The sequence below is a fragment of the Pyrus communis genome, chromosome 11, assembly GCF_963583255.1.
Source record: "Pyrus communis chromosome 11, drPyrComm1.1, whole genome shotgun sequence".
Classification (NCBI taxonomy): Eukaryota; Viridiplantae; Streptophyta; class Magnoliopsida; order Rosales; family Rosaceae; genus Pyrus; species Pyrus communis.
The window spans coordinates 3,613,076-3,636,503 of NC_084813.1; the positions used below are offsets into that span (position 1 = coordinate 3,613,076).

General features: G+C 33.5%; 1 protein-coding gene across 1 annotated transcript; it reads left to right on the forward strand.

Annotated features, from left to right (window-relative positions):
- Positions 1-1,252: 1,252 nt before the first annotated feature.
- LOC137707786 (uncharacterized) lies at positions 1,253-2,579 on the forward strand. Its single transcript, XM_068446711.1, has 7 exons — positions 1,253-1,373; positions 1,461-1,544; positions 1,665-1,694; positions 1,793-1,898; positions 2,034-2,098; positions 2,245-2,328; positions 2,430-2,579. Exons 1-5 carry the CDS (start codon positions 1,253-1,255, stop codon positions 2,095-2,097), a joined length of 405 nt encoding a protein of 134 aa, XP_068302812.1. The 3' UTR covers position 2,098; positions 2,245-2,328; positions 2,430-2,579.
- Positions 2,580-23,428: the final 20,849 nt, after the last annotated feature.

Consider the following 23,428-nt stretch of genomic DNA (forward strand, 5'->3'; position numbering starts at 1 on the left):
TCCTTAGCTGAAAAACTTCTTCCTTGCTTCTCTTACAATATTCTCTTTAGAAGGTTGATCAATGACTCGCATTTTACTTTTCTAAAAAGCTTGTCAGCAGACTGAAGCTTGTTCTGCTTTCACCCATTCTGGAATGTTGCATATATTCAATAGGATCCATTCTCGCAATTACTATTGTCACTAATATTTATTTTAACTCTCATCATCATAGTTATTGATTATTATTATTTATACGCTTGTTTTATCAATTTCTTTTAAATGTTTCCTGTATATCTCCTATTCCTTTGCAACTCATAGGTTTTATACTTGTTCAAACTTACAATAGTTGAAGCTTTCTGGTGGTGAATGTTAAGCACAGCGTACGAAGTGTTTCTGTTTGAAGGCTGATATACACTACAACACGTTGCAAACTTGCTATCACGCACCACTACATTAAATGTCCTTAGCTTCTAGGGCTGTTGCATATCACTGATGGATTTTATTGTTTGAATCGATTTTGTAGGTGGAGGGTATCCAGGTTCACGCAGATGAGGGTGGGGTGACACAAACGCGTGGTGGTATATATTGGTTGATCTTGCCTGCAGGATGTACTACACCTTTGTCCCTAAACTTTATTTTTCATTGCAATGTATCCTTATTTTTGTACTTTACGAGACATTAATTATGGGCTTAAACTTTGAGGTGCAGTTTTTGAAGTTGTAAGCATGAATACGAGTGTCTTACTCGATTTGAGCATATATAGTTCCTCATATTAAGTTTCTTACTTTCTCACACTTGCATTTGTATTTCAGAAACTATTTTCCATCCTCAGTTTGTTATGCTTCATCATCAATGTATGATTGTCTAAGATGTGTCTCAGTTCATGAAACGAGCGGATTGTGTGTGCTGGCACTGAACTTGGCATCTGATGCTAAAGTAGGACCGTTTCTCATGGTTTCATATTTCATGCATTCCGGTGTTATATGCAAACCATGTTGGCTTCCAAAATATGTATTTTTCTTACGGTCATTTAAAATTGGCTTTTGTGTTAAACTAAATAGTCATGACTTGTATCCAGATCTTGGTTCTCATGGTTTCCTATTTCTTTCTGCATCCAGATCTAGGTTCATCATTTTGGGGAATGGCTTTAATACTCGCATCCACAAATCTCCTAACTGCTCGAATTGCTGCTGGTTGTTTTGGCGTTGCCCTGCTAGTTGTGCTTTTTGTGGCAAAAAATGTAAGGAAGCGCAGTTAACATATGCAGACAATAATGTTTCTCCATTCTCATATTTTTGTGTTAGAACTTTTCAGGATCTTAATTTCTTCACTCTTGCGTTCTAAAAATTCTAATGTTTTATACAGTGGACACTTCGAGGACTTTGTATTGGTGAGTATCTTCACATGCGTGCAATACGTCTTAGTTTTATATTATTCACATACTTCCATACATTACTGATCCTTACTGACGAGTCTTTCAGGATTTATTGTATTCCTTGCTATAATATGGGTTCTGCAAGAATTTACGAAAGTCCGTGTTCTCCGCTACGTTATTCTCTTCATTGGTACATTCTTATTTCAAATCTCTACTTTCTGAGATGAAGCTCTTAGTTCTGCATTGCTATATCTCTTGTGTGCAAACTGCGAAATGAAAAGTTTCTTATATTTTGCTTTTAAAATTGCAGGTGTGATGAACAGTTTGTTTTCAGTTTATGGTAATTCTCAGTGATTCTTGTTAATATATATATATATATATATATATTCTGAACATGTGAATCACAGATTTTATATCGCGTGACTGTAATTGTCGCAGATATATATGATGATTTAATATCTAGAAGAGTCAACTCTAGTGACGCTGAGAAGTTTGCAGAAGTTTGCCCCTGCCCCTGTAATGGGGTTGGATGGGGAGTGATTTGGTAAGTCTTATGAGCATACTGATGATTAAAACTTGAAATTCCTTATTTAAGATTTTAAATGTAATAGTAAAAAACGTAATTGTACTGATGATTAAAACTTGACGTTTTTCGTAACATAATAATTTTTATGCGCAGGGGATTGATATCGTTTATATTTCTTTCTGCATCGGTGTATTTAGGGCTTGTCATTTTGTCATGAGGTACAATCTTCTTCACAGAATTTATTTTACATGTGTATATTTAGTGACACATATTTGTTTATCTTGTAAGCAAAGGTACAAAGTCATTAGTTAGAATTACACAGAAACAAATCATAAATTAACAAAGACGTTACTTTTTCTTTTAGATTATGCATATAAAAGAAGTTGTTTGTGGAAAGCTGCATATGTCCTTTGATCAACATCTTGAAATGTGACGTTTGTAACGAAAGGTTAGATGACATGTTCGTAGGGGGGTAAACATGTTCGTAGATGAATTGTAACGAAAGGATAGATGTTTCTATAACATCTCTACTGCTCTTACTGTTTTCAGGTCCAAGAGATTTTCTATCAGTCTATATCGGCGCGGAGCCAGCTCTCAGTTATTTTTTTATACTCATTGATGAGTAGTTAGTTTCATAGTATTTTAGCCACACTTGATTCTTTCAACCCTTTTATTCTGGGTTACAGACTGTGATTGTGAAATTTGTACTGGACTGGTGTATTACACTCATAACAAAGGCTTAGAAATGTGATTTAAACAATTTATTCACATACTGTTTGTTATGAGATCATGGAGTAATAAAATTGACACCAATAATGCTATTTGTGCAATATTTACTATGTTCAGAAAGATTGTTAAACTGATCACATGCGGATGATCAATGGGTACCCATTTAGTTAAATGCAGGTCTATTTAAGTGTAGATATGCTTTAATTATAGTGGTGAATGGAGATGTTTGTGCTTGTGATGGTAATAAGAGTGATATATGGAGGAAAATGATCATCGCTGGATCATTTTCTTAGGGATCCTAGGGATTCCGTGATCGTGACCGTTCATCATATATCGTGTGATCAATTTTGGTTAGGTACTATTTATATTTAATTTTAAATTTTGAAATGATTTCTGATCACATGATGTATGATGAATGGTTACTATCATAGGATCCCTAGGAAAAGAATCCAGCAAGGATCTTTTTCCATATATGGAGTATACATGGGCACCCGCTGACTGTAATCCATCATTTCACCCATATAGACCCGTCATTTTTTTATAAGGAAAATTAATAAAAATGGCTTGAAAACTTTGAGTTTTAATGATAAGGACAAAATAAAGGGTAAAGTGAATAGTATCAGGATTGATTTTTTAGTGTAAAAATGTGGTTTTTCGTTAAAATGAACAGTACTATGAGCTTTTCGTTAAAACTTCATTTTTTTATATTGGATTGCTCAGTACTTATGATTTTTTTAAAAATTTATTAACAATAGTGGTAACCACTTTTTTTATTACGGTTGATCTGTGAGACTAAATCCCTTTGTCCAAGTACTGGTGAATGACATTAATTCAACAAATTTCAGCTGAACATATCTAATCAGCTGGGCCATTTGATGTCTAATCCGCTACCCAAAGTTTGCAGTACTAAATTGGCCTTTCCAAAGTTTGCAATCTTTTTGAGTAGTCTGAGATGCTCTCTGCTATATGGTGTGGTTGAATCTGCAAGTGGGAGCATAATTAAGTAAATGCTTCATACAAAATTGGCTTTATGACCACTAGCAAGTTGACTTTGTAGCCAACGTGTTTTAAACCACTAGAAAGTTGGCTTTTAAAGAAATGTTGGGGAAAAGAGTGAGGCTAAGTCGAGACTAAGTCGAGATTCACACTAATTTAAAAGTTAGAAACATGGCAAGCCAAGAAAATTGGAAGGCAAACAAACAAAAACCACCTGCGGAGGGAGTCACGTCACACCAATGTTGAGGAAGGCAAGCTCATCTTACCGGAACAATTGCGTACCAATTAATCATGGAGGAATAAAGTCATCCGAAACGGAAACAAGCTAGAACACTAGAAGAATCATTTTTCAACCGAAGTGTATGCCACCATGAACATAATGATATAACTAGAGATATTACATATGTCTCCTTACATGTAAAGAGAAATTCCTTGCATGATACATTGACGTTATTTTACCTTATCTTAATCAAAACTATTGATTCTCTTAAATTATCTAAAGATCATTTAGAAAAATTCAGTGAACTTGAAGACTTTTAATCATCCATATAAATCAAACAAACTAACAATACAAATTATCATAAAAGTAATACTTTTTATCATAACTGTCGATTTTTTGATACCATAAATCATCTCTAGAAATCAATTATTTCATTTTTCAAACGTTATGAGCACAATGTATTCCAAATTGTTATATATATCAAATCTCTATATGGATCCACACTTTATGGATTACAGTCACATGCTGCTCTACAACTGGCCTGCATATGGAATTAGAAGCTGCAAAAGGTGAACTAATTTCATATCCAATCAAAACTTTGTACTTTACGAGATTTAGTGCATTCGATTATCTTCTCTTCACCAGTCGAATGAATACCATTTGGATATAAAGGGGGTGGGACAGCATAGGACCCTTGTGGATATATCGGGTGTTTCGGATTGGATTCGATAATTCATTATATTCAAGTTGTGACGAATAAGAAATGAAAATAATTGTGTAGCTACATTAAGGAAACTTATTTATTCCGATAACTCATTAGATTCGACTAGTTTCTTTCATTTCTAATGCCCTTCCAATCATCCACCTATATTTCTGCAAATTTTAAGGATTCATGTTTTTATCTATTTATTTTTTTCATCCGTATCCTATCAGGTAAAGCATGACTTACAGTTTTTAGATAGCAAGTTTTACTGCGGCATGTGCATGCTTGCCATGTTTTTACTGCAGCAGGTGCATGCTGGCCACTGGGCCTTCTCACTTCACTACTTCTTGTAGTTCTGCAAAAGTAATAATGGGAAGACTAAATTTGTAAATTAAATTTTAAAAACTAAAGGACATGAAAGTTGATAATTGATTTATTACTTAAACGTTGATAAATGTGTTCATTCCTATTGGTAACACATCATTTAATTTGCAAATTTAGTATCTCTAACATTACCTTTTCTACAAACTTGATCAAGTTGCATCCATAAATCGTGACAAAAAGTAAAAGATTTAAGAAAAAAATCTTCACCTTTAAGTTTAACTTTGGTAAATAAAGCTTCGGCTCTTCACCTTAACTTTCTTTGCAATAAAATACAAGAGATTATATTTGTGTATCACAATTGTATCACCCAATACTTCAAAATTATATGCATTAACTAAACTAAAAAGAATTTTTTTTCTTTTGAAATGTCATATATTAGCTTACACCTTTTTGAAATGTCAAATAAATATTTTTCAATTTGTCATATAAACTAAAATTTTAAGCAATTTGTCATATCAACTTTTAAAAATCATTAATTTGTTATCTCATTCTAACTCCGTTAAATTTTTCATTCAGAATAAGTTATATGCCTTATGTTCAAGGTCATTTTTCATTCAGTAACTATATAAAAATGACAAGTTTGATATTACAACTATTTTAGAGGACAACTACACTTCAAGAACATGTGCATATGTTTTGAGGACTATACTGTTTGAGAGAAATTCAAGTAGGATTACGTCATGTCCTTATAGTAAGTTTCATTGTACGTGTTCTAATATATCAAACATAGCTGCTGGGTTAATTATGCGCACATCCCCCGAGGTTTCTCAGGTTTTCATAGAACCCCTTCAGATTTTGAAAGTAACACGAACACCTCTGATGGTTTCTCAAATGTTATGCTGGATATAAATTTAGATTTATATTTACATATTTCGTCGAAGATGAATAACTTGTATTTTGCCATTGGAGAATTTCAGCAAAAGAAAAGATAGCAAAGGCAGTTTGCATCTCTTATTGGTGAACGCCCTTAAGTGGATGAGAAAGCCACAATGCTCTCTTTTATTGTGTCTTTCAAGTATCTAAAATTTGAAAATATAAGTTCTTGAATAATTAAACGGTGGTGCTATCCACATACCCACTTTTAACTTTCATACACACTCTTTGTTAATTTTGTCCTTGAGTCTTGTTCAATTCATTCATTCCGATAGAAAAATTGAGAAGGGTGTATGAAAGGTAAAAAGAAGTGTGGATAACACCACCCTAATTATATTGGTGCATTTTGCTCACCACTCTTAAGTGGTGGTAATACTCACCACCTTACTTATTACCATTGAATGAGTTTAATTAAATTTTGAGATTTATTTCACGAGTAATGCTATTCATACCATGTTTTTGTACCACATTTTCATACCACCTTAGGTGACATTTAATGTGGACAGCCACATCATTTGAATTGATCAGATTTTTAAATTTAGTTCATTATTTAATAAACTAATAATTAAGAAAAACTAGTTAATTAAATGATGATTGTGGTATACGACGATGAGTCTTTCTCCTTCATTTCCTTGGGTTTTGCAAATTTTTCAAATGATGTGGATGTTCACATCAAATGCCACCTAAGATGGTATAGAAATGTGATATAAAAACATAATATGAATAACATTACTCTTATTTCACCACCTCAATTGATCCACATGAAAAATGTAAACAGTAAACATTTCCTATATGTGCGTGTGTAATGAAAAAATAAATCAAATAAAATTACCTTGACCCTTGGAGAGGGAATAAGTCGATCTTTATTCTCCAAACACAGAACTTTGGCGACACTGATTAAAAAGAAGTCGGTATCCATGATCTGTCACAAAGTCAAAGGTTTAAATTTGTTTGCACGTTTTCTTTTATATTTGGTTTAGGGTTTACACAGATACCTAGCCATAAATTAATATTCGTTAAAGATCGGATTCGTTTATCAGCTTTTATATTTTCGAAAGCAACTTCAAACTTCTCAGTATTCTATATAAACCCATGCAGTGAAGGTTGGTGTCAACTGGAAATTAGTCAAGTTTGATGAGATTGAGTTTTGGAGAAGGTTTCAATTCCCCTCAAGGGCTTCCAACATTCCATATATATCAGTACTATGATCGATCGACGTCGAGTACGTATGGGAATGTTGGTTGCCGGAGGGAACTTTGAAGCATTGCTCCTCCGCTTTTGCTGCTGACTCAGTGACTCTTCGTTTTCCAGTACAAACTCTAAACCCTAATAGACTTATTTCGTAGACTTAGTTCATAATTACGTGTGATTTTTTTTTGTAATGAGTTCAATTTGCCTCTCTTTATATATAGTTTTTCTCTGCTGTTTTTCTCTCCCTCTAATTATAGTGGGAAGATTTGGGGGATTGGGTGGTCAATTTGGTGGTGGAGTCTGGAGCAGGTAAAAGACTGAAGTTGAAAGATATTACCACCAAGAAGGATCAAATGGTTTAGCTAGATCTTACACAGCCTTACAACAATTTTCTTATACGTTTTGACAAAATTAAGGTTGTATTTAGGACAGTGTGTGTGCAGAAGATTGCTCGACTTTGAAGGTCTGCTCGACTCCTGACTACTTCAGGTTAGTTATCAGTTTCTGATGCCATTAATAAATATATTTTTCCTTTTATTATTTCATTCCCAATTACACAATATATAGAATACATCAGTACGTACAAAGTTTAATTACAATTAAACGACCTGCAAAGCACAGCAAGACATGTCCAACACCATGCACTTTTATTCTTGACGCAATTTAGGAGATTATGGAGAGATTTGTGAAGTCGAGAGAATCTCGATAACAATACTAACACTTAATAAAGCTAATAACATCAAAATCTTCATGCTTGTGTGTATATCGATTTAAATAAACAAGGGTTTTCGGTTGTAGTTTTGACTCTGTCATGATATGTATTTCATACCTTATAGTTCTTAATTATTATCTTGAATCTGTCATGGTTTTTCGAGAAGAATGGTTTTGAACTGAAACATTCATTTAGAAAACACTTTTTTTCTTTTTTCTTTTTTTGATTTCAAAAGTTAATATCAAATCAACCATTCACATACATTGTATGAGTGGATTTAATATTGGTTTCTTCAAGATTGAATGTGTCTTGAAGAAATTAATTTTAATCTAAATCTGTATAGTTGCATTTCATTATCATTCATTGTTTATATGAAGAATCTCAGTGCCGCATGATGAGTTTGAGTTGATAAATTGTTGAGCTTGTGATGAATGAACTGAGTTTTGATGAGACGAAATCGCAGGTTGCACAGAGGTAATCAGTTTGCTGCTTAGATGGATCAAGGTAATTGAGCTTGATTGAGAAGTCCTCTATTGAATGTTTAATTTGTCTTAGTGGATTAATTGTCTATTTATATATGAAGGACCTATGGTTTTTACCCTTGTACTAAAAACTAATCACATGTCCTGTGTTGGATGTGTGTCCTAAAACTAATTACAGGGATCACAAACCACTAATTATAAGATTAATCAAATATAAATATAAGAAAGAGACTTGTTTCGTATATTCTGCACCATAGCTAACAGGCTTCTTATGTGTATTGCTTGGATCATTGAGTTACTCATTGAGACGTGTAAATGTACAATAAGGTATCTCTAACTTTCAATAAGAAAATCAAATACTCTACGACAGTGATTTGGAAATGTTGGAGAAAATTTTGCAGCATGTGGGTTATATATGGTTATATGAAAAATGAAAAATGAGTTAATTACATATACACTCCTTAAGATTTCTTGGGTTTTCAGAAAACCCTATCATGTTTTGAAAGTAACACAAACAACCCCTGACGTTTCAAAATCATTTCACAAACCCCCTCCATGACAAGAAAACCCAACCAGATCGATGTGAAATAAGTGGTGAAAAAAAAAAAACTAAAAATCCCTTATGGCGTTAAAATAGTGTTTGACTACAAGTTTGGTTAGCCCTATGACTATCATATCAGACCAAAAAAAAACAAAACAAAACCATTAATATCAAGCATATAAGGTTTTGTCGTAAATTTTTTTTCCTTTACCTTCTTGTGTTAAAATCAACAATCGCCAAAAAAACTGAAGAATTCTACGAGCAAACAATGTGGTATCAATCTCTTCTTCTATTCTTCTTTTTTTTGCTTATGCTGTAGAAAGAACGGATGAAGATCATGAGAACTCAAATACTGCTCAACAAAGTACAAATTGCAGTTACAGAACAAAACATAGATTGCTTGGTTCTACTTGTACGATGCGCAAGGCCATAGTTGTATGTAGAAGATAGTGGCTCAAAGACTTGTATCCTCCAATTTCCTTTTAATTAGTACATATATAAAAGTAAATCAGCATTTACTTTTTAGTTTTTCCAAATACAAAACCTCATGTTCATGCTTCGTGGACACTGCCCATATGATTTTCCGAATGTTCTGCGGAAAATTTAAATGAATTGCACAAAGTGATCAGCTTCCTAGCTAGTTAAATTATGGTTATCCTTTACCTAGAAAAAATGAACAGAGGCCAGAACGGAATCATCTTCCCAGTTAAAAAGATGTAAACAATTAAACTAGTTTTATATTTTTTTCGATTGTATTTGAAAATAACCTGCTCTTATTCTATGTCATAGAAAAATTCTCATGTATAAAACCAAAAAAACCCAGAAATCCAAGTTTTGGAAAAGCGATGGAACTTGTGATACAACCCAGAAACCTAGAAGAACATATCAATATAGTTTTAAGTGATTTTGAGTCATAAAAACACTTTTTTTTAAATGCTTCTTCAAGAGCATAAAAAGTTTAATAAGTACTTTCAGCAAAAACGCTTTTACTACAAATGTTTTTTGTAAAAAAAGTCAATTTCAAACTGGAGAGATTTTAGAAACCATATCTTTGGAGTCAATTTCAAAATGGATGACAAGGCTTCAATTTTTTTTCACAATGAACCATGAGGTTTTACACTCGTATTAGTTTATGTCTTTGTCAATTTGATTTGTTTTGAGTTCGTTTCTTCTTTGATATACCCTTGTATGTGTCATTAGAATAAGGAACTCATAGCCACTCTTTTTTCCCCACAAGGGTGTCCATTAATCATGCGTTGTAAGGGCCAAAATCTAATACACCTTAATTGTTACGAGTGCTTATAAAGTGGTGTATGGGTTGAATTTTCTTTATGTTCGTCGGGGCCTATCTCTTCTATATGGGGAGCAATCTGGCATGTGAATGTTCTGATGTCGTTGAGTTCTTAGAGCATCTCCAAGGGAGATGCCAAAATGTACACATCAGTTATAACAGTAAAAAAAAAAAAAAACCACACTAATATTCTCCAGTCGAAGTGCTAAATCCTATGTGGCAATGACAAGGATTGGCAACGAAAGAGGTTGCTGTCAAATTTGACAGCAGCTTCAAATATTTTTTAATTAATTATTAAATGTATTTTATTAATTTTTAATTAGTTTAATCATTTATTATAATTAATGTTGAGTTGACTGATGCAATTATTCTACTTTTTTCTTCTTTTCAATCAAGGAAGGTAAACAGATTACTGATTAAACTTTAAATGCCCTTTATTAAATTTTAATTAGTTTAATAATTTATTTTATAAAATAATAATTTAATTTGACATACCGGTTGGAGAACAAGACTTTAAAAAATGTCAAGGTGCCACATAAGCTGTCAAAATTTAAATTTTATGCTCAAACTTTGGCATCTCCTTTGAAAATGGTCTTAGCAGCAAGAGGACCAAGTTGTATCAAGTTGGTCAAGGCAGTTGGTTGCTTAAGGGCGGATTCCTCTCCTTTCATTCCTGCTGTTGAGGATGTTAAAATTGATTTCTACTAATTTTGCAACTCACAGATTGACCAAAAGCGTTCTTGGTGAAAATGTTTTTGGAACCAATCTGTAGTAAAAATATAAGTGAATCTTGAAAAAGTATTTAAATGCTTCTTACAAGAAGCACATAACTGGTGCTTTTTAAAGAAAACAATTCAAGTACTTTTGGAACCAAAAATCTTTTTTCATAAAACGATTTCAGTCATTTAAAGAATAAACTTTCAAACCAGCCCTATAAAGTTCCAATTTTTCGTAAATCAATACTTAATGTTCCCAAACAACAAGTCAACAACCTTTTGAATATAAGTCAACAATTTTAGTTAAAATGGGCATTGGATTTTTAGATGTAATGGTAAAAAACGTAGTTGTACTGATGATTAAAACTTGACATTTTTTGTAACATAATAATCTTTCTATGCAGGGGATTGATATCGTTTATATTTCTTTTTGCATCGATCGATGTATCTAGGGCTTGTCATTTTATCTTGAGGTACAATCTTCTTCATGGACTTTATTTTACATGTGCATATTTGGTGAGATTTATTTGTTTATCTTGTAAGTGAAAGTACAAAGTCATTAGTTAGAATTACACTGAAACGAATTATAAATTAACAAAGACATTACTTTTTCTTCTAGATTATGCATGTAAAAGAAGTTGTTTGTGGAAAGCTGCATATGTCCTTTGATTAACATCTTGAAATGTGACATTTTTAACGAAAGGTTAGATGACATGTTCGTAGGGGTTAAACATGTTCGTAGATGAATTGTAACTAAAGGTTGGATGTTTTTATAACATCTCTACTGCTCTGCTCTACTTTTTTCAGGTCCAAGAGATTTTTTATCAGTCTTCCCTATCGGCACGGAGAGTCAGCTCTCACTTATTTTTTTACACAATCCATTGATGAGTAGTTAGTTTCATAGCATTAGCCACACTTGATTCTTTCAACCCTTTTATTCTGGGTTACACACACTGTGATGGCAGTTGTAAAGTTTGTACTGGACTGGTGTATTACACTCATAACAAAGGCTTAGAAATGTGATTTAAACAATTTATTCACATGCTGTTTGTTATGAGATCATGGAGTAATAAAATTGACACCAATAATGCTATTTGTGCAATATTTACTATGTTCAGAAAGATTGTTAAACTGATCATATGCGGATATTCAATGGGTACCCATTTAGTTAAATGCAGGTCTATTTTAGTGTAGATATGCTTTAATTATAGTTGTGAGTGGTGATGTTTGTGCTTGTGATGGTGATAAGGGTGATATATGGAGTATCCATGGGCACCCATTGACCATCCATAAGATTCCATCATTTAACCCATATAGATCCGTCATGTTTTATAATAGTTAGTTCAGTACTTATGATTTTTTCATAAATTTGCTAACAATAGTGATAACCAACTCTTTTATACAGATAAATCTTAAATTACGGTTGATTTGCCGTACTGAATCCCTTGATCCAAGTACTGGTGAATGACATTAATTAAACAAATTAAAGCTGAACATGTCTAATCAGTTGGGCCATTTGATGTCTAATCGGCTCCCAAAAGTTTGCAATCTTATACTGGTCATCCCTTACATTCTTTTTGAGTAGTCTGAGATGCTCTCCGCTATAAGGTGTGGTTGAATCGTGGTTGAATCTGCAAGTGGAGCATAATTAAGTAAAAAGTAATGTTAGGGAGATTAAATTTGTAGATAAAGTCTTGAAAACTAAATGATATGGAAGTTGATAATTGATTTATTACTTAAACGTTAATAAACGTACTTATTCTAATTAGTGACACATCATTTAGTTTGCAAATTTAATCTCTAACTTTAATCTCTCTAGCATTACCTTTAAATAAATGTTTGATATAAAATTGGCTTTATGGCGGATAGAACTTGACTGCTGAAAGAATCAGCAGCACCCCTTACTGATAATCAATCACAGCTGAATAGGTGTTCAAATTGTTGATAACCAATCACGAATGAACACGTGTCCAGCTGTGATTTGTTATCAACATGGGATGCTGCTGATTCTTCAGCAGCCATGTCCCGTTCCTTTAGGTATCGTTTGGTATGCAGACGGGACGGGACGGGACGGGACGGAATGGAACGGAACGGAATGGGACGGGACGGGACGGGACGGGATGGAACAGAACGGAGCGGGAGCAAAGATGCCCCCGAATGGAAACAAGGAGGAAGAAGAAGGAGACGGAGAGGTTATAATTTTGTGTTCCACGGATGTAGAACGAGTCGTTCAGGGGGGTAAGGTGGAACGAAAATTCACCCAAAACTCGTCCCGTGGAATAGCTCGTTCCACCCATTTTAGGCGCACCAAACGTGGAATGGAACGCCTTGTCCCACTCTGTTCCGTCCCGTCTGACGTACCAAACGGTACCTTATGACCACTAGCAGGTTGACTTTGTAGCCAACGTGTTTTAAACCACTAGCAAGTTGGCTTTTAAAAAAATGTTAGGGATAAAATGAAAATCACAGATCAGAAGAGTGATACCAACTTGTAATTCGAGATTCACATTAATTTAAAATTTAGAAACATGGCAAGCCAAGAAAATTTGAAGGTAAAGAAACAAAAACCACCTGGGGAGGGAGTCATGTCACATCAATGTTGAGGGAGGCAACCTCATCGTACCCGAACTATTGCATACCAATTAATCATGGAGGAATAAAGTCATCCGAACGGAGACAAGCTACAACCCTAGAAGAATCATTTTTTAATTAAAGTGTGTGCCACCTTGAACATAATGATTTAACTTAGAGATATTGTATGATTCCTTACATATAAAGAGAAATTCTTCACATGACATCGTGACATTATTTTACCGTATCATAATTGAAACTATTCATTCTCTTAATCATTATCTAAGGCTCTTCTACAAAAATTCAGTAGACTTAAAAAACTTTTAGTTATCTATATGAATCAAACAAACTAACAATACAAATTATCATAAAAGTAATATTTTTAAGGAAACTAATGAAAATGACTTGAAAACTTTGAGTTTTAATTAAAAAGACAAAAATGTGTTATAAGTAAATAGTACCAAGAATGAATTTTTAAAGTAAAAATGTTATTTTCGTTAAAAGTGAAGAATGCCGGAAATATTTCGTTAAAACTCTATATTTTTTACTATAACTGTCGACTTTTTAATACCTTGAATCACCTGTAGAAATCAATTATTTTATTTTTCAAACGTTATCAGCACAATGTATTACAAATTGTCATATATCTCAAATCTCTCTAGGGATCCACACTTTATGGATTACGGTCACATGCTGCTCTTCAACTGGCCTGCATATGGAATTAGAAGCTGTAAAAGGTGAACTAATTTCAATATCAAATCAAAACTTTGTACTTTTTACGAAGATTTAGCGCACTCGATTATCTTCTCTTCACCAGTCGAATGAATACCATTTGGATATAAAGGGGGTGGGACACCATGGAACCCTTGTGGATATATATGGTGTTTCGGATTGGGTTCGATAATTCATTATATTCAAGCTGTGCTGAAGAAGAAACGAAAAAAAATTATGTAATTACTTATTAAAGAAGCTTCTTTATTCCAATAACTCATTAGATTCGATAAGTTATTTTCGTCTCCAACGCCCTTCCAATCATCCACCTATATTTCTGCAAATTTTAATGATTCATGTTTTTATCTATTTACTTTTTTCATCCGTATCCTATATTCTTATTAGGTTAAAGCATGACTTACAGTTTTTAGATAGCAAGTTTTACTGCAGCAGGTGCATGCTGGCCACTGGGCTTTCTCACTTCAATACTTCCTGCATTTCTACATACTTGATCAAGTTGCATGCATAAATCATGACCAAAAATAAAAGATTATAAAAAACTCTTCACCTTTAAGTTTAACTTTGGTAATAAAGCTTCGGCTCTTCACCTTAAATTTCTTTGCAATAAAATACAAGATATTACATTTATGCGTATCACATTTTATCATTTCATACTTGAAAATTATATGCATTAAGTAAACTAAAAAGAATTTTTTTTTTTTTTTGAGTAAATCTCAGTTTACTACCCTTAAGTTTCGTGGTTTTCAACATTTGTTACTTGTAGTTTTTTTCATCCTAGAGTTATACCTAAAGTGTTAATTTTGGGATAGTCTCATACATCCGTTAGTTTGGTTGTTAAACCTTCCGTTAACTGATAACGTGGTACTCATGTGAACAATGACTGGACACCACGTGTCATTAAGGGTCCATATAGAAATTAAAAATTCAAAAAAAATAATTATTTAAAAAAAAATAAAAAAACAAAACAAAACCCAAATCCCCTTCATCTTCCCCCCACCCGTGCCCACCCTCCCACCCCCTCACCCACCCCTTCTCCCACCCCCCAACACTCTTTCTCTCGCACCACTCTCTCTCCCCAACTATCTCATTCTCTCTCGACACTCTCCCTCACTCGAAGAAAACCCCGATCGATCGGATCGATGAAGACCACCACCATCTCCGACGAATTTCAGACCCTTTTTTGGCAGTGGGCGTGTACTAGAACTACTTGGGGCACTCGAAGACCGCACACATTTTTCACGTTCTTCGTGTGTTGCAGACACCAAGCTCATTTCAGCTCTAGGGTTTCATTTCGAAACCTTAATTGCAGTCCTCGCTTTCCGCCGGTGTCCCATTTTGCGAGGTTGAATTGGGGCGGGTCGTGGTCCCGGGTCAATCAGAGAAGGACGGTGGTTAGGGCTTCCAGTTGGGACCCTCCCAAATCTCCCTACGAAACTCTTGGTAATTGGATAAAGCTTCAACCTTTGATTTTTTTTTTTTTTTTTTAAATCTGGAATTTCTAACATTTTTACTGTCTTTTAACTTTCAAATTTTTGGATTTTGTTTTTTGAAACGCAGAATTAGAGAGGGACGCTGACGATGACCAGATAAAGATTGCTTACAGACGGTTGGCCAAGTTTTATCATCTAGATGGTATGCTCCCTTGTCTTGTTTCGAGTGAGGGAGAGTGTCGAGAGAGAATGAGATAGTTGGGGAGAGAGAGTGGTGCGAGAGAAAGAGTGTGTGGGTGGGTGGGTGGGCACGGGTGTGGATTCTGGGAAGACGAAGGGGATTTGAGTTTTATTTTTATTTTTATTTTTTAATAATTATTTTTTTGAAATTTTAATTTTCACGTGGATTCCTTAATGACACGTGGTTCCCAGTCATTATCCACATGGACGCTACGTCATCAGTTAACGGAAAACTTAACAACTAGACTAACGGATGTATGAGACTGTCCCAAAATTAACATTATAGGTAAGACTCTGAGACGAAAAAAATTTCACGTACCAAATGTTGAAAACCACGAAACTTGAGGGTAATAAACTGAGATTTACCTTCTTTTTTTTTTTTTTTTTTTTGAAATGTCATATATTAACTTATACACCTTTTTGAAATGTCAAATGAACTTACACATTTTTCAATTTGTCATATAAACTAAAATTTTAAGCAATTTGTCATAGTAACTTTCTAAAATCATTTGGCCATCTTCAATCGAGCTAGCCAAAGGGCTATAGGCTAAAACATTCCTACACTATTTCTCACATCATTTTCACCATTTCATACTATCTTACCTCATTTTAATATCTAAGTTGTTAACACGCAAGTAAAATTAAAATATTTAATAACATGAAACTTAAAACAACATTTAGCGACAATTGATCTTCAAAATATGTTTGAAAACCTTATTTTAGTATGATAGTTTAATTCAATTAATCGATATAATTATCTAATAAACTTAAAATAATAAAGTAGTAAGGGGGCTAAAAAATAGCCCCTTCAGTTGCATATTGTATATAGGTATAGCCTGACATTGTTTATTAAAAAATAATTTCTTGCAAGGTTATAATATGGATGGGGACTAAACATAGCCTCTTCGGTTGAGGATGGTCTTAATTTGTTATCTCATTATATATCCGTTAAGTTCTTCATTCAAAATAAATTATATGCCTTATGTTCAAAGTTATTTCAAACGTTTGACCTCCTTTTCATTTCATTTCATTCCATGAGCAGGAACTATATAAAAATGACAAGTTTGATATTACAACTATTTCAGAGGACAACTACGTACACTTCAAGAACATGTGCATATGTTTCGATTAGGATTATATCATGTCATTGACTCATTATAGTACGTTTCATTGTGTTCTAATATATCAAACATATTATCTCATAGCCGGGTTAATTATGCATAGATTCCCTGAGGTTTCTCAGGTTTTCATATAACCCCCTCAAATTTTGAATGTAACACAAACACCTATGACGTTTCTCAAATGTTATGCTGGATATAAATTTAGGTTTATATTTACATATTTCGTTGAAGATGAATAATTTTCATTTTGCCATGGGAGAATTTTCCAGCAAAGAAAAGATATAAAATGCACATTGCAAAAGCATTTTGCTTCTCTTATTGGAGAAGCCCTTAGGTAGATGAGAAAGTCGCAATGCTCTCTTTTATTGTGTCTTTCATATATCTAAAATTTGAAAATACAAGTTTTTGAATAATTAAATGGTGGTGCTATCTACACACCCACTTTTACCTTTCACACACTCTTTGTTAATTTTTGTCCTTTAATCATGTTCAATACATGCAAATTGAGAAGGGTGTATGAAAGGTAAAAAAAAAGTGTGGATAGCACCTCCCTAATTAATTATATTAGGTGTATTTTTGCTCACCATCCTTAAGTGTAAATGTTCACCACCTTACTAATTACCGTTGAATGAACTTAAATTTTGAGATTTATTTCACAACTCTCAATTGATCCACATGAAAATTTTAAACACTAGACATTTCCTATGTGTGCGTCTGTACAAAAAATGAAAAATAAATAAAATAAAATTCCCCTGACCCTTGGGAGAGGGAATAATTCTATCTTTGTTGTCCAAACAAAGAATTTTAGCTGCACTGATTAAAAAGAAGTCGGTATCCATGATCCGTCGCAAAGTCAAAGGTTTAAATTTTTTTGCATGTTTTATTTTATATTTGATTTAGGGTTTACAATGACACCTAGCTATAAATTAATATTCGTTAAAGATCGGATTCGTTTGTCAGCTTTTAAATTTTCAAAAGCAACTTCTAACTTCTCGGTATTATTATATAAACCCATCCAGTGAAGGGTTGGTGTCAACTAAGTAATCAAGTTTGGTGAGATTGAGTTTTGGAGAAGGTTTCAACTTCCCTCAAGCGCTTCCAATATTCCATATCAGTACTATGATCGATCAACGTCGAGTATGGGAATGTTGGAAGCCTGAGGGAACTTTGAAGCATTGCTCCTCCACTTTTGCTGGCTCAGTGACTCTCTTCGTTTTCCAGTATATATAAACTCTAAACCCTAATAGACTTATTTCATATCTAGTGATTAACCCCATTAATTGGAATGGGATATCCTCGTTGTTCATAATTACGTGTGATTTCTTTTGTAATGAGTTCAATTTGCCTCTATTTATATATAGTTTTCTCTCCCACTAATAATGATTTTGTAGTGGGAAGATTAGGGAGATTGGGTGGTTTAATTTGGTGGTGGAGGAGCAGGTAAAAGAGTGAAGTTGAAAAATATTACCACCAAGAAGGAACAAATGGTTCAGCTAGATCTTGCACAGCCTTACAACTATTTTCTTATACGTTTTAGCAAAAGGTTGTATTTAGGACAGTGAGTGTGCAGAAAATTGCTCGACTTTGCAGGTCTGCTCGACTCTTGACTACTTCAGGTTAATTACTTAATAATCAGTATCTGATACCATTAACAAAAATAATTTCCTTTTTATTATTTCATTCCCAATTACACAATATATATATATATATATATGCATGTATGTATGTATAATATATCAATACAAAGTTTAATTACAACTAACGACTTGGAGTGCACAGTAAGACATGTCCAACGCCACTTTCTATTCTTGACGCAATCTAGGAGATTATGGAGAGATTTATGAAGACGAGAGAATCTTGATAACAATACAATTAAAACTTAATAAAGCTAAAATCTGCATGCTTGTGTGCATATCGATTTAAAGAAACTAGGGTTTTCAGTTGGAGTTTTGAATCTATCATGATATATTTCATATCTTATAGTTCTAAATTTAGTTTCATGGTGCTTTCAAGCAGTGTCACTAGCGAAAATGTCCCGCATGATGCTGCTGGTTTTAGAACCATATAAAACATGTTGAAAGTTATAAATATATATACATCCAACTCCGAATCGAAATATACACGCAACAACATTAAGAAAGTTTGAAATTAGTTTTATTTGTATTCTTGTCAATCTTCTCATAGTAAACCTTCATTCTGAAAACATAAATTATTAGGAAGGACAACCCAAGTATGGTAAGTGGATTTAAGTTTATTTGTATTCTTGTCAATCTTCGCATAGTAAACCTTTAGGACAAAATCAACTCTAATTATATAAGTTAGAGTTTCTATGTGAGTTAGGAATATGCTGGTGTGTAGAAGATGAAGGCAAACCACAATCCAATTAACATCAAAACAAAGGAAATTAATATTTAAAAAGTGGAACCAACAGATGAGTAAAAACTTGTGAATTTGCAATGTTATGGCAGGTGAGTGAAAACTTGTGCAGCAACTCTACATGGTTGGAGAGTAGTGAAAACTTGATCTAAAATGCTGCTAAGGATGAGGACTCTTCCAAACTGAAAAATACGGTGAGTAGTTCGGAGGAAGAGAGAGATGGACTTTTAGAGACGGAGTGGGCATTTGAGAAAGAGACGAAGAGAAACCAGAGTGCATCGAGACGGAAGAGAGAAAAGGAAGAAAAAATAAATAAAAATATTCAGCAAGGACAAGGAAGAAAAAATAAATAAAAATATTCAGCAAGGACAAGGAAGAAAAAATAAATAAAAATATTCAGCAAGGATACAACCGGGATTATTGTAAAAGTATGAGGGTAAAATTGGAACAACACTGTGCTTATGATCAGTTATTTTTGGGTTTTAGTATATATTAAATTATTATCTTGAATCCGCCATGATTCTTCTAGAAGAATGGTTTTGCACTGAAAATTTCAATCGGAAAACACTACTTTTTTCTGATTTCAAAAATTAAATATCAAAATCAACCATTCACATATCATTGTTTCAGTGGATTTAATATTGGTTTCTTCAAGATTGAATGTATTTCTTATAAAAATTAATTTTAATCTAAATCTATATAGTTGCATTTCATTATCATTGATTGTTCATATGAAGAATCTCAATGCCGTAAGAGCAAGAGTTCGAGTTGATAAATTGTTGTGCTTGTGATGAATGAACTGAGTGTTGATGAGAAGAAATCGCAGGTTGCACAGAGGTATCCAACCTGCTGCTTAGATGTATCTAGGTAATTGAGCTTGATTGAGAAGTCCTCTATTGAATGTTTAATTTGTCCTAGTGGATTGTCTAGTTATACATGGAGAACCTATGGTTTTTACCCATGTACTAAAAACTAATGACATGTCCTGTGTTGGATGTGTGTCCTAAAACTAATAGGGATGATAAAAGTTTTAGAAAGATATTAGTCGAAAAACTAATCATTTGGACAAACCACTAATTATAAGATTAATCAAATATAAATATAAGAAAGAGACTTGTTTCATGTAATGTTTGGATTGAGTTACTCATTGAGACATGTAAATGTAATACAACAAGGTATCTCTAGCTTTCAAAACCAAATACTCTAGGACAATGATTTGGAAATGTTAGAGAAAATTTGTAGCATGTAAGACATGTGGGTTATAGTTATGATGAAGAATGAAAAATGAGTTAATTACATATACACTCCTGAGATTTCTCGATTTTCACACAACCCCATCAGATTTTGAAAGTGAAACGAACAACAAAACCCCCTCCATGACCAAAAAAGAAAAAACTCTACCAGATGTGAAATAAGTGGTGAAACAAGTTTTGGTTAACCCTATACTTATCACATCAGGGAAAGAAAAAAAAAAGCCCTGTTACCATCTAGCATATAGGTTTTGTCGTAAATTTATTGAACCAGGATCCTCGCCGGATCCATTCCCTAGGGATCCTAGGGATCATGCAATCGTGTCCATTCATCGTATATTGTGCGATCAGAAATAATTTAAAATTTAAAATTTAAAATTCAAATATAAATAGTACTTAACGAAAACTGACCGCACGATATACAATAAACGGACACGATTGCGTAATCCTTACGGAATGGATCTGGCGAGGATCTTGGTTCAAATTTATTTTCCTTTCCCTTCTTGTGTTAAAATGATCAACAACGAGGATAAAGCACATAATCGCCTAAAAAAATGAAGAATTCTACGAGCAAACAATGTGGTATCATTCTTTTCTTCTGTGCTTCTTTTTTCCGCTTATGCTATACAAAGAACGGATGAAAATCATGAGAGCTCAAAATACTGCTCAACAAAGTACCAATTGCAGTTGCAGAACAAAACATAGATTCCCTAGTTCTACTTGTACGATGTGCAAGGCCATAGTTGTATGTAGAACATGGTGGCTCAATTGCTTGTAGCCTCAAATTTATTTTTAATTAGTAAATTGATAAAAGTAGATTCTGATTTACTTTTCACAATTAGAAATCTCATGTTCATGCTTTGTGGACACTGCCCTTTGTGATTTTCCAAAATGTTCTGTGGCAAATTTAAATGAACCGCACAAAGAGATCAGCTTCCTAGTTAAATTATGGTTATCCTTTGCCTAGAAAAAATGAACAGAGGCCAGAAAGGAATCATCTTCCCAGTTAAAACGAAGTAACTAATTCAACTAGGTTTTTATTGTTTCGATTGTATTTGAAAATAACCTGCTCTTATTCTATCTCGTAGATAAATTCACATTTATAAAACCAGAAATCCAAGTTTTGGAAAAGCGATGGAACTTGTGAAACAACCCAGAAACCCAGAAAAACATATCAATATAGTTTTAAGTGTTTTTGAGTCATAAAACACTTTTTAAAAATGCTTCTTCACGAGCATAAAAAGTTTAATAAGCATTTTTAGCAAAAACGCTTTTACCAGAAATGTTTGTGTAAAAAAGTCAATTTCAAACGGGAGACATTTTAGAAACAGTATCTTTGGAGTCAATTTCAAAACGGGTGACAAGGTTTCAATTTTTTCATAATGAACCATGAGGTTTTGCACTCTGTAATATGTATCAGTTTATGTCTTTGTCAATTTGTTTGTTTGGAGTTTGTTTCTTTTTTGATCTCTCCTTGTATGTCTAATTAGAATAAGGAACTCACAACCACTCTTTTTTCCCCCACAAAAATTAATCATGAGTTGTAAGGGCGAAAATCTAATGCACCTTAATTGTTAAGAGTCCTTATGAAGTGGTGTATGGGTTGAATTTTCTTTATGTTCGTCGGGGTCTATCTCTACTATATGGGGATCAATCTGTCATGGGAATGTTCTGAACTTCATGTCGTTGAGTTCTTAGCAGGGAGAGGACCAAATTGTATCAGGTTGGTCCAGGCAGTTGGTTGCTGAAGGGCGGATTCCTCTCCCTTGATTCCGGTTGTTGAGGATGTTAAAATTGATTTTTACTAATTTTGCAACTCGCAGATTGACCAAAAGTATTTTTGATGAAAATGTTTTTGGAACCAATCTTTAGTAAAAATTTAGTGAATCCTAAAAAAGTACTTAAATGTTTCTTACAAAAATCACATAACTGATGCTTCTTGAAAAAAACACTTCAAATATTTTTGGAACTAAAAACCATTTTTTCATAAAACGATTTCAGTGATTTAAAGAAAAGACTTTCAAACGAGCGCTATAAAGTTTCTGACTTTTCGTCCATCAATACTTAATATTCCCAAACAACAAGTCAACAACCTTTTGAACATAAGTCAACAATTTTAGTTAAAATGGACTTTGGATATTTTCTTCTTCTTCTTGGTTGGTCCAGGCAACACTTGGCCAGATAAATGGGCAACCCCTATTAAAGTCCTAACTTTCCCACTACGACATCAGACAAAGTTCATGCGATTCCCGTTCGAAACGCATTAAGTGGAGCCAAAGTTTTTGTACCAAAAAGAAGGGAAAGGAGCAATGGTGCCCAACAGCTTTGACGTAGAAACTTTAAAGCACACCACGTGACAATACATGTCACATGACAGATATCACAATTTACCCTTTAAAATCTCAGAATAAAAAAATCTCAAGAAAAATAAAAATAAGTCCAACATTTATTAATTATGTTTTGACCTAAAAAAAAATTTATTTACAAGAAACAACTTACATGATACACTGTCATATGACGTTTTATGTCAATAAAACAAAGATATATAAATAGAAAACGGATGTATTTATTTTATTTTATTAACGCATAACGCAACCTTAATAATAAATACATATCATGTAAACCCTTTTTATGAACATCAAAATTATACGCGTAACATATGAGTTTATCAATTGTTGTCTATGAAGATATGGGACCCACCCAAATATCAACATAAAAATCCACCGACGATTGGCGTCTACAGACGGCGTTATTCGATTCTCATTCGCCGTGCGGGAAATCCGAAGGCTTCTGTTGTTTTGTCGAATTTGGGGTTGTTTGGTTTGATGCCCTCCATTCGAATACTGGCCATAAGTTAAATATGTCATCGTATCTAACGTGGCTTTCTCCCTACCCTTTTTTCTCACACCTACCAAATCTTAGACTTTATCAAATTTATCAGTCACATTCCACCTTCTTAAATTCCATCTAAATTTCTTGTGAATATTGAT